At 41.8% G+C, this 13005-nt stretch overlaps 1 protein-coding gene across 1 annotated transcript in view; it reads left to right on the forward strand.

Moving 5' to 3' along the window:
• LOC125005248 (SH3 and multiple ankyrin repeat domains protein 2-like) overlaps nucleotides 1-13005 on the forward strand; it is a 191870-nt gene that overhangs the window by 71811 nt on the left and 107054 nt on the right. Inside the window, exons 7-10 of the mRNA XM_047580440.1 lie at nucleotides 3062-3213; nucleotides 3630-3797; nucleotides 6422-6538; nucleotides 11683-11760. Coding sequence (XP_047436396.1) covers nucleotides 3062-3213; nucleotides 3630-3797; nucleotides 6422-6538; nucleotides 11683-11760 — 515 coding nt within the window. The remainder of the gene's footprint in view (nucleotides 1-3061; nucleotides 3214-3629; nucleotides 3798-6421; nucleotides 6539-11682; nucleotides 11761-13005) is intronic.

Raw genomic sequence — 13005 nt, forward strand, 5'->3', positions numbered from 1 at the left:
ATAACCATTCTTTCTTTTTTTTAACATCCTTTTCTAAACGGGAAATTCAAAAACCAAAACATACACAGACCCAGTGGCTGCGATTCATTCATCCATCCATTCATTCATTCATTCATTCGTCTACAACGTGAGAAACAGCTTTCACGCTTTCTAATTTCTCTTGTCTCCTTGTCACAGCGAACTGTGGCTGTTTCCTTTGAAAAATGTTCAGTCTAAAAAATCTAAATCCACATCAGACATTTTTCCAGTGATGAAACATGGTAATTGATTAGTCCGTCATGCAGAGAACAGTTCACATTTATTTTTCCTCTGTCTGTGTCACAGTCACATGAGGCACATGAGAGAAAATATATGTCAGGATGTTAAACTGAAGCACAGGACAGACAGTCGGACTGAATCAAAACCTAAACACTAGAAACTCCTGGAACATTTTTATCATGAAACATGGCAGCAGTGGAGCTCTGGATCAGCTGTGCTGCACAAGCCTGGATTCAGGTTTAGTTAATGTCTGAGTTATTTCAGTTCCATCAGAACCAGAATTCATTCATTTATTGGTGTCATTTAAACCTAAACAGGTCTTTATTCATAGTAGTGTAGAACGATCACAGCAAAGCAAACAGATATGTTTGTTAGTTTCTACTAGAAGCAGTTTAAAGTGCACACAGTATTTAAATTAGGACGCGTCTGTTGTCTTCAAGAGTCTTGTTGTAATGACCTCGTTTAGAATTGTTGCTTTTCTAATTAGTCCTGACAGAGAACTCCCAACCTGCAGAGGGACAAAACCAAGGTGGTGATTTACACACAGATATTGATCCTCATTCACATCTTATTCGAAGCTTTTGTGTTGGAACTCTCTGACGTGCACTCGTGCCTTTTGTGTCGCTCTGACTTGAAAACCCGAGAGACTAAACACGAGCCGAGGCTTATTAGAAGTTAACGGTTAAAGTGTGAGTCAGTGAGTCAACCTCAGACAAGATGTTTTTAGTGAAACACACGATGCAGCCGGGAAGTTTGAACCAGTAACTATTTTGCTCAACGCCTGTCACCTCATCCCAGTTTCTTTACCCACTCACAACAACTTCCAGAGGGAAAGAAACAGGGTCTGCCTCCCTCTCTGTTATTACAAAGAACTGAAAACAAAGATTACTGTTGAAATATGTTTGATTGGACGTATTTCGCCTCATGTTTCTGCGTCTGATGTGTTGCTACTGTGTTTTAATTCTAAACTGTCTGTATTTATGAAATTACCTTAGATTGTTTTAGGGTTAAGTTAGAATGTAGGTAGACATAGTATAGTTTTTCATAATTTAGTGTATTGTTGTCTTGATGTTTCTGGACCCGTTTATAAGCTACCGTTTCTAGAGAGATCCTTTTCTGTAAAATCATCTCCTGCTGTGAATTATGAAAGGAAACTGTGTTTAAAATGTTTTGTAAAATAAAAATAGGAAGCAAAAGTAGCCACAGTGTGGAAGCACAACTTTAAAACATTCAGAAACAAACAGACAAAGGTTCAGGGAAGAGGAACGACTTCATGGACACGAGACGTAACTGGGTAACAAGACATGGGTGGAACAATGGAGGCTGGAGGAAGACGTCACAGAGCAGGGAAACACAAGGGACGCAAAAACTAGGAAGACACAGAAAACATAACACCAGAAAAGTTAAAAAAAAAAAAATGAAGAAAACTGGATGAAGCAGATAAAACCCGTCCCTTCATCTTTTTTATTGAATTCCAGCTTGAAAGACATGGACACAGAGTTGGTTCAGTCCTTTAAATGAGATCTGAGTTAACTCAATGAGAACGGCTGATGTGGCTTTTATAACCTGGTAAACGGAAATGTTCAATAAGGTTCGAACCTCAGGCTCATGAGTTCCTCCAAGATGGACAAATATTTTATATCAAATAAACCAACTGAAGTCGGATTAGAACATGAGACGAGTGAAGCTTCTGGAAGCCCTGGACCTGGACCTGGACCTTTCTGGAGTTTTTCTTTCCACTTTAACACTCGGCTGCGTTTCTCCAGGATGAGGACGACAGAAAATGTCTTCCTTTTATTTTCTCCTTGGCAATTTTATTCCTCAAATTATAGATCAGAAATAACTGCTTCTCAAAACTTGTGAAACAACGAGCAGCAAAACTTGTTCATTTCGCCTCCACAGCTCAAAGGAAAAATGTGTGTGTTTATCTTGACTTTGCTGGACTTGTTACTCTGCTGTGTTTACCCACTCGACACTCAGTACCATCACATCAACATTCTGCCTTTTGTGCTACTAAACCGGACTCAAGGACATATTTCTATATATTTCTATATATTTCTGTGGTTCTTTCTTCTTGTGGCTCAGGATTATTTGATTATTTCAACTCTACAAAAGTAAAATAAGAATTATGAAATGAGCCTCGATTCCTCAAACACTCAGAAGACACGGGACTGAGACTGAACCAGCTCTGGTTTATCTGTTTAACTAAACCAAGCTGAGCTAAAAAAGACGAGCAGACTTTTCCCATGAGCTTCGTAGCAAAGCCTGAACCACATGCTGAGAGTCGGTCCCTGGAGTCGTGGAGTCCTACTGCTCTGTTTCCTCTGGAGGTAAATTAAACCCTTTTAGTCTCTGGTGGATTAAAGAGCGGGAGAACAAACAGTACAAACAAATAAATGTCACATTACAGTTTACATCCACTTCCCTTTAAAATCATTCTTCACGACCACTGGTGTTCTTGGGCTCCTTGTCTTCCTCCATGACCCAGTTTCTCTTCACATTCAGCTCATGGACTCATGTCCTGACATTTTCTTTCAGAGTTCACTGGTAGAATTCACAGTTCATTGGCCAATCAATGATGAGCAGATGCAGCAGAACAGGCCCAAACCAGGACATTAGCGCCCCTATGTTTCATGGAGGGATGAGGTTCTGATGCTGGAATGCAGTGTTGGTTCATCTCCAAACATGACGATGCCCAAACATTTAAACCAAACTATTCTGATGAATATTTTCAGTATTTCTCTAAAGTTTACAGAAACAAAGTGATTAAAGTGTTTTTAAAGTCCGTCCTCTCTTTGTCCAGAGAGCCCGCTGACGTTTGCCGCTCACCTGGACAACATGGTGGAGATGATCAAGGTCCTGAAGAACGGAGGAGCTCATCTGGACTTCAGGGCTAAAGACGGCATGACGGCCCTGCACAAAGCTGCACGCTCCAAGAACCAGGTCATACTGACGGTAAAGAAACACGCCGACGTCTTTGTGGTTTCACACCTGCTCAGCTTTGACTCTGGAGTAACGACGCTGGCCTGACATCTTTAATGCAACATGAATGTCTAATGCACTCAGAGCTGTTATTTAATATCAGGATGATCTGATTAAGGGATGAAGCCTGAAGATGAAGAAGATAAAAAGTTCATGTTTTATCTTTAATAGAACGTTTTTCTAGCTTTGGTATTTTAGTGAAGTCTTGTTTGTATTTTGTACCACTTTACATAAAAAAGCTACAGTTTACAATGATGGTAATGATTTTAAATGCAGAGTGAGTAGCTACAAACTCCCCGACCCACTTTTCTTCATATGCATCCTTTCTGTCTGTGCTTGGCCTCCTCCTCCTCCTCCTCCTCCTCCTCCTCCTCCTCCTGCTTCGCCAGACGCTGCTGGAGCTGGGAGCTTCTCCAGACTACAAGGACAGCCGTGGTCTGACTCCTCTGTACCACAGCGTGGTGGTGGGGGGGGACCCGGGCTGCTGCGAGCTCCTGTTGAACCACCACGCCTCCGTCTGCTGCCAGGACGAGAACGGCTGGCACGAGGTTCACCAGGTAGGCACCACGCACGCTTATCCAAAACCTGAGAGCGGCTATGTCTCGGTTGTGTTCTTTGGAACAGCTTGGGAAGGAACAGACACACACACACACACACACACACACACACACACACACACGCCGGCTGTGGGCGACTGTCTTGGCAGCTGTTACCTGCTGAAGTAGACGAAGCCGTTTAAAGAGAGCCGCCCTGCAGCAGAGCATCCTTCCACATGTGCTCCGGTGTGTGTTCAGACATCAGCTTCATCAGATCCTCCTCCTCTTCCTCCTCCTCCTCCTCCTCCATCTGTCTCAGCTCAGACACAATAACAATCAGATGTTATTCTAATATTCTGCTGCTGTTATTCACAGAGTTCACAGTTTATTCATTCAAGTTAAGTAATTACATAAAATTCTCTTCAGCTCAGTTTGATATTACTTTAGTCACAGTCGGGTCAATATATAACTGAGGGACTTTTAAGGTCAATGCGATAAAAAACTAATGTTCATTATGATCATGTCTTTACAAAGTCCACAGTTATTTATTATGGTACCAATAGTAGTAGTATTATTATACAGATGAGTCAGAATGGACATATAAACTGCAGTGACTGAACAGACTGAGGCTGAAACAAAGACATTTGTCAAAAAAAAAAAAAAAAAAAAAAACATATTTCTGAATTTATACTTCCATCATTCTAAAACTTAACTCCAGTTACACAAATGCACAAATTAGCAACAACCTCTCAGGTCATAGTTTTTCTCCTGGATTAAGCAGAATGTCTGTGTGAGGTACTGATTTACATTATTTGTATTATTTTATAATAGAATAATTTATTCAACTTCATAACATGAGAATTTAGAAGCAATGGATTTGTGTGAGGATGATAATCACTTTCATTAATGAGACGACGTCACTTATTAAAAAAAAAAATGACTGGATTTCACTAAAATGTAACTAAATAAATAACAACCACCTTCTAATTAGCTAAACTATAATAAAATGCGCTCATTCAAAATTAGTTTTGATTGTTTCTTTTTGTTAAGTTGAGACAATCATGACGGATGTTTCTGTTTTGGTAATATATCAAATTTTATATCTTTATTAGTTTTTCATTCAGTGTGTGGATTTATCACATGTCAACAATTTTTAGGCCTGAAAACTGAGAAAATAAAATAAAGTTCATAAAGTTCCACAGTCATATATTGAGCCAGAGCCTGAGGCGGAAAGAAGAACGTCGAGCAGAAGTCGACTCACACTGAGGGACTCGTCTGCTCGAGGTCGGCCGGTAGAGACGGGAGAAGAGAGGAATAAAGCAGATGGACACATTAAATAACATGCAAACATGGAGAGAAGTCAGAGGACGGGAGCTCAGTGCATCATGGGACGTCCTCCCAGCAGCCTGTGATGGTCCAGAGTCACCTGAGTCTAACCCAACTACCAGCTGTGTCACAAACTAAAGTTAAGACTCACTGTAATAGTAGAGAAGGTGATGGGAGGAGGTTTCTCCAGGGAGGGGGCCGGTAGCTGAAGGCTCCACCTCCTGTTCGTAAACCCGTGCTTTGAGAGCAGAGTGGGGTGGTTAGTTTTGTAAGTTGTCCTCATGAACATAGATGGAAACACGAATGTCTGATCTCAGATGAGACATTAGACTGAAAACTTTTTCTAAAAAAACAAAAAAAAAGTTTAAAAGTACTGAAAGGCTTTGTTTCTCTGGACTCTGAACATGAAAGCAGGGCCCTTAAAGATGAAGAGAAGAAAAGAAACTGCTGATTAGCCGCGTAGCCGCACACTACAAAGTGGATTCCGGCTCTGGTGCTGGTTTCATGAAAGGATCTTTGAATCATGACGCCGGTCAGGGTTTAAGAACGATGGACGTTCCCTCTAATGAGGGGAAAGTGATGTTTGCTGTGATTTGGTCAAACGTTCTTAAGATCAGTTCATGAATGTGTCTAAATGCACCTGATACCTGCAGATCCATGCGGGTTCAGTCACAGAGAAATGATCTGTAACACGCTGCTCACATGTTTTAGTTACTGAATGTTTGACAATGACCCCCCTCCTGCTCTAAACTGATACCTGGAGGACGTCTAGAGGGATGGACATGGAGACAGTGGAAGGACAGCGACTCTTTTATAGAGGGTCAGACTGAACAAAGCTCAACAACATGTGTTATAATAATATACAGACCTCATCATCTTCAATAGGAGCTGCCTGACAAAGACCCTCAGCAGCTGGACAGGAACAAATGTGAAAGAAAGTCATTGAGATCTATCAGTTTGGAACCGACTCATCCAAAAGGTCACAAAGACCGTGAACGTGTTAATGGAGCCTCGATGGGTGTGTGGTTCAATTTACAGCGTAGAACAGTCAGAGTTCTGCTCCATCTCAACGTTTTAAAGCTGGGTTCAAACTGAGGCAACGTGTCCTTTACAGCACACTGACATCTAGTGGTGAGGGATACTCACTGCAGCTTCTCTCTGGTGGATGTGTCAAAGGCTTTGTCTTTCACTGAACTCATTTATGTGTGTGTGTGTGTGTGTGTGTGTGTGTGTGTGTGTGTGTGTGTGTGTGTGTGTGTGTGTGTGTGTGTGTCTGTGTGTGTGTGTGTGTGTGTGTGTGTGTGTGTGTGTGTGTGCAGGCCTGCCGTCACGGTCATGTGCAGCACCTGGAACATCTGCTGTTCTACGAAGCAGACATGAGCGCCCAGAACGCCTCGGGAAACACCGCCCTGCACATCTGTGCCCTGTACAACCAGGTGAGCAGTGGTGGGGGTGGTGGGGGTAGTGAGGGGGGGGCGCAGACGTTTGTGGATGTTAGGGACTAAAAACAGAGGACAAAGGTGTAATATTGCAAAAAAAAATATATATATATTTTAATAAAGTTTCAGAAATATGAGAAACATAACAACAGATGTAGAAAATAGAGCCCAATAAGCAAAGTGAGGTCAACTAAGCAATAAGGAAACAAAAGCTTCAGTTTAATGAGACACACAACAGTTATATAGACTTCTAATTAACATAAAACAGCTAACATACCTAAACTAAACACAAGTGAACAAAAAGAAAAGGGAAATAATTCTAACAAATCCAATTTTAAGGATTTTTTTTAAGAAAAGGGGAAATATTTGTATAAATCAAGAACCATGAAGAGGAAACTGTGTGCACCCAAATCAACAAGTGTAATTTGAACCCAAAAGACTTTGTGTAGTGTTATTATCTGTAGGTGTGTGTGAATTAAAAACAATAAGAGACAGTTGTGGTGGATGATGAGTGTCTGTGGGACTGATTCAGTCAGAACTGTCCGTCCTGTACAAATTAAAGCTGAAGCACAAACCTTAATAAATGCAACAGTGACTCAGATGATTTAAATTATTTCACCTCCTATAAACGGTTCATGAACTCAGGCTCCACCAGGACACATCATGTTTTTTATCGTTCGACATTAATCCTGTGCTGAACGTCATGGTGGATGTTGTGTATGTTACTTTAATCCCTGACGTGTGTTTGATTTTGATTCATTTTTTAAAGAAGATGAATTCCCTGATTGAATGAATGAGTTTGTAACTGTTGATACGTCCTAGTGCAGATGGAGTCAGGTCTTATCAGAACTAAGTCTGATATCATTATTTGACGTCTTCCTACAACCAATCAGAAACATTTTAGTTCAGCTCTCCTCAAATGATCTTTGCAGGAGCAGATGGAGTCAGTTCCCAGCAGAGAGACTCCAGCTCCAAACATTTGAGGGCGGGGGGCGTTGCTCTGTCTTCTAGGCTGCTTTTAATATTACGTTGAGGTTGATGCACTAAGAATTTGTCTTCTGGGAACATGAACTATTGATGTGTTTCAACCAAACAAAGAAGAAGATACCTCAAACCAATCACAGCCATTTTCTTCTAAACTAATTCAGCTTCGTGGTCCGATTCCAGTCGCCCCCTCACAGACTCACTGTTAACGGGAAGTTAGAGACCAGCATCAGTGTCCTCTGGTATAGATGGTCTACAGCAAGATAAAACTTTAGTCTGAGCTCTACCAGAACTACCTCAGGATAAAAACCAGATGGAAACCATGGAGCGGACCATGACCCAGTCTCTAGACTTTAACCCCGTGGAGCTAGTTTGTGATGAACTGGACAGAAGAGTGAAAAGAAAACACAAATTTCTGGGAAGAACTGGAAAATATTTGATTTCCATTTTAGAAAGAAAGAATGTGTTCACATGTTAAATCAGGTAAAGTTGGTCACTGGGATGAGTCCAAAGTTTAGAATAGATTGAGTTTAACATCAGTTTATTTGGTCTGTGCTTTCATCTCAGAGTAAAATGAGTCATTAAACTACATATGTTTCAATAGAAACTAAAGAAATATTGGCCAGTTCTAAAACTTTTGACTGATAGTGTATATATATATATAAATATATATCACAGCTCATTTCATGCTAATGCCCATTTTTTATTTTTTTTTCAACACGCCTGCATCCTCACACTGAATAAATTAATTATGTTGAAATTAGCTCTGGTCCGTCCTGTGAAGTTAAGAGCTTCGTGCCTGGATAAACACTGATCAGGGATCTATTCCTCACATAGATTATAAATCAAAACTCCCAGAGTAGCCGGCGTTAGCAGCATGTTGTTGTCAAGGTAACGTCAGGTGGTGGGGGGGTCGGGGGGGTTAAGTGCTGTTCCGTGTCCATTTGTAGGATCTGGAGCCTTTTACTTTCAGACTCTCACACTCAGTCACTTAGAGCCGACGTCACTTAGGTCAGTGAGGGTTCAGGACTTGAGCATATATGAATCACCACATTAAGCCCCGCCCACAAAACCATCCAGATCTCTGGGCCGGGGGTGTAGTCGGTCCAGTTTCCAGCCTTAAATCATGTATTTTTTCACGCTGAGATCAAACTGTTTACACTCCTTTAATAGTCCATGTAGTTGCTGAACAGGTGAAGTGCTGCTCTGTTATCACCTCCTCTCTGAGTGCTGCTGACTCTGTTTCTTCTTTCCGTTCCGCTCTGCTTACGTTCATCCTGCAGCGTCTTTGTCTCTTTCTCCCACGGGACGAGTTATTTCCAAGTCTTCTTGAGAGTTATTTATCATGCTGCTGTGTGTGACGCTCTAATCCCAGGAGTAAAGCCACGCCGCCTCGTCACTGTCTGCGTCTAATTACATTAAACTCTCTCCACGCTAATATTTTCCAGATGCATATCTAATCTCCCATTAGCCGTCAAAAATAGTCACTTCACTTTCCATTTTTGGATTTCATAAAGTTCCACGTTCTCCATCGTTGGGCTCAGTGATCAGACAGATAGAAGATGTGTGAGAGAAAGGTCAGTTCTCCACGTCCAGGATGTTGGAGCTGATCCGGCTGCTGGACTCTGTGGACATGGACTCCATGGACTCCATGGACTCCATGGACACCGTGGACACCGTGGACACCATGGACTCCATGGACACCATGGACTCCATGGACACCATGGACACTATGGACATGGACTCCATGGACACCTCGGCTCTCCACTCAGTCTTTCTGGTGCATTTCATGGGCGTTTGCAAATATGACAGAGGATCCTTGACTCATTCTAATTGCATACACTTATTTATTTATTTATTTATTAGCACATGAGGAAAAATAAATACTGACTAGATCCATAACATAACAAAGCCTGCAGCACATTAAGAGAGAAATCAAATCAAAGTGTGAGGCAGGAATGTGCAGGAACCAGAAAACCCACAGGGGCTCGTCAGGTCGTCCTCCTAAACAAACATTCAGCATAAACAGTAAATGAAACAACACAAACAAATTCAAAGAACAGCAAGAGAAGAAAAAGAATTCATAGTTTCAGAAGATGAATGAAGGTGTTTAGAGGAGTAGAGAAGATAAATCATTATTAATTAGCCTGTGTTGCATATTTGTTTATGAATGTCAGCAGGTGGTGAGAGGCTTCGTTAGCATGAACACACACACACACACACACACACACACACACACACACACACACATACACACACAGCACCAGTCCTCAAGACTTTTTAAATTTACTTGATAAATAATCATTAACGTCTCCGTTGTGGAGCAGCGGCTTTAGGAGCGGTTGTTAATTTCATTCGCGATAATAAAAGTTAATGTGGAAATAACAGATGAACCATTTCTAAGACCACGTGACTCAAACACGTCTTTGTTCCCTCTAATAAAACTCAGAGTCAGTTTAACGCAGAGAAACACGGCTTCAGATGAAATGAATCCAAACAGGAGCTTTATTCGACTTTAGGAATATATAAATGTTTTATCATTTTAATTGATTTTATTATGTCCTTTTTTTCATACTTTGTGGTATTGATTGGACAACTGGCATAATGATTATTCTCATTTTTATTTTATTTTATTGTTTTTATTATTGTTTTTATTTTTTTTTTCAATTTTATTTTCCTATTTTTATTTTATTTTATTCTTTGGTTTTTATTGTTTTATTATTATTATTTATATTATTATTTATTTACATTTTTTCTTTGTCTTTCTTTTTTAATTTTAATATATTTAGGTTTATTTATCTAGTTTTAGCTTTAGCTTTAGCTTTCGTTCTCATTCTCGTTCTTATTCTACAGTTCTCATGGAAACAAGTTCCCATTCTTGTACGTGTATTTTTTATGTCAACTGACATAATAGAAAAAGCCGACAATGCATTTCCCCGTCTCAGTACTTTTACACTTCCCTGTGCCGTCAGTGGCCACTGGAAATAGTACAGTTGCCAGGGACTATTTTCAGCTGTGGATTGATACAAACACAGATAGAAATCAGCCTTTTGGATACACAGACAATAAGGATTGGTTCATTCTTGGTTTTTAGGTCTTTTTACAGCACCCTTGAAAACAAGAAGCATATAGAATATAACCAGAAATATCCTTTAGCATGAATATAAAATAAACATCAAGTCATGGATGGAAACACTGCTTCATTTTTGATCTATTTGTGGATTTATAGAATATTCCAGCCTCATGTGTTGAAGCCAGAGAGCTGGAGTGATGCTCATGATGAATCTGTGAAGCAGAGGAGTTTGATGTAACCTGGATTATTCTGCTGTACCTCATAAATATTCATCATCTGGAAAGACTGAAAAGAAGGATGCTGGTGTTCACTGAGAGCTCAAGTTTCCATGACGTCCGTGATCAGCTTCACCATCGCTGACCCCCCAGAGCTGACCTTTGTCATGATACACCTCATAATACATCCATTATTTTTCTAATTGAGCTTCAACATGGCGCAGCTCTGAAATCCGCCAGCTTCATTGTAAACGTATCTTAAGCAGAAAGACGTCGTGGGACGGCTTCGGTCCAGGAGTAAAAATACCGCGGTGTTAAAATAAGAAGCTACATCATGTCTGAGCGGTTTGTGTTTGTCAGAGCCGACTACGCGCCGCTCATTGTGGCCGTGTGTCGGGATCCGTGGTGTGAGTGATTTGTCGACTCTCGCTAGCTTATTGTGGATCTAAAAAAAGTCCTTCCATGCGTGTGTGTGTGCGCTGTACATGCGTGGTTGAGCACTTTGTGGGCGATTTGTGCAGCAGATTCAAACCCCTCAGCAGCGCTCTCCATCTCTGTTCTTCTCTCCCTCGCACTCACTCCTCTCCTCTTTCTCTTGGAGTGGAGCAATAGATCCACACTTAACAGTCCTGCTGTTTAGCTTTTAGATGTTCTGTTGATGTGCTGGTGCTGGTATGATCAGGTCTCTGACCCGGCCAGACAGTCCCTGCTCTGCTCACTTCTTCTGGTTCTGGGAGAATCCTGCTCCTCATGAAGCTAAACGTCCGTCTTCCTGAACAAAGTAGGAGAGTTAAAGGCTTCCAGCGCTGCCTCAAGAGATTTCCTCAGCTTTGTTTCACTACTAATTCTTCTCTCTCTCTGTTCCTCAGGATAACTGTGCCAGGGTGCTGCTTGTTCGTGGAGCTGACAAGGAAGTGAAGAACTACAACAGCCAGAGTCCATTTCAGGTAGTGTAAAAAAATAAATAAATAAAATAAAAAAGAGATACATGCATGTGGAAGATTTGATTTCAGCTTTTTTTTTTTTTTTCTTCAGCGTAGGGGAAACATTTTTAGTAACAGTAACGTTCCACTACATCTCATTTGTTACCATGGCAACAGTGCGAAACGGTCAAGGTCAGCTGCTGCAGCCGGGGACGGTCGACGTTAGGTTTGCTTTAATGGGCCGGTGCTCCTGTGTCTGTTTGGGCTTCTCGTCCTCGGGTTGGACGTCTTCACACACACACACACCTACAACGCTGTTTCTGTTTCTGTTTCTGTTGAGGTTTTTCTGCAAAGCGGCAACTTTCAGGGAGCGTCTCCAAGCGGCTCCGGGTGTGATTTGGAGTTTAGTTTAAGTTGTTGTGCAAAGTTTTGGTAAAGCAGAGGATGTGATCCTTCAGCGGAACATCTCATCATCAAACATAACTTCAGAACCTGATGTCTCAGACCTGTAGGAGAGTGATGTGTAGTTAGTGCTACGTGTTTATGTGTGTGTGTATGTGTGTGTTGGAGGTGGTTGGAGTGTGTTGGAGGCTTCAGCAGAACCTCGATCCTGGGAACAATCCCCAGAAACGCTGAGAGCTGTTGAGCCTCATGACCTACAGCTGAGTTACAAAAGAGCCACATCCAGGCAGACGTTCACCACCTCAGTCCCACGGGTCCTCGTCCGTCCTCCACAGTCACTCCGGTGGAACGCTTCATTAGCCGGAGCACCTGGCCGACGCAGATCACGCCAGGGTCTGAGCGCTGGGCTGCCGTAGATTCATGTGAGCTCATCATAACCTGCAGCTTTATTTCCCTCCGTGTGAAGCTCCGCTTGTACTCGAGCTCAGAAGCACCGGATCGATGATGTGCTCGGCCGCTCCCTTTGGAGGAAGGATCCTGGGAAACGATGGTCCTGTGCTGCAACAGATTTAAAGGAGACGTCACTGAATGTGATGGTGGAGACGTCAGGTCCTGTTTGTGGTTCGATGGGCGACACATTAACTTTAACTCGTATCTTTGTAGAGATCTGAACGTTCCTGTTGGTACAAGCTTGACCCATCTACACCTGGTGAACGTGTCCTCCCTGTGTGGGCGACGTCTGTGGTTCATACGTTTACCAGGAACGTGTAAGGAACGTAGAACGCAGATTCTTTGTTTCTGGTCATTTCTGGATTTAGCTCGTGTTTCCTTTCTGGTTCCTTTTACACTCAGGTTTCTTCAAACCTA

Source organism: Mugil cephalus, chromosome 3, assembly GCF_022458985.1.
Source record: "Mugil cephalus isolate CIBA_MC_2020 chromosome 3, CIBA_Mcephalus_1.1, whole genome shotgun sequence".
Classification (NCBI taxonomy): domain Eukaryota; kingdom Metazoa; phylum Chordata; class Actinopteri; order Mugiliformes; family Mugilidae; genus Mugil; species Mugil cephalus.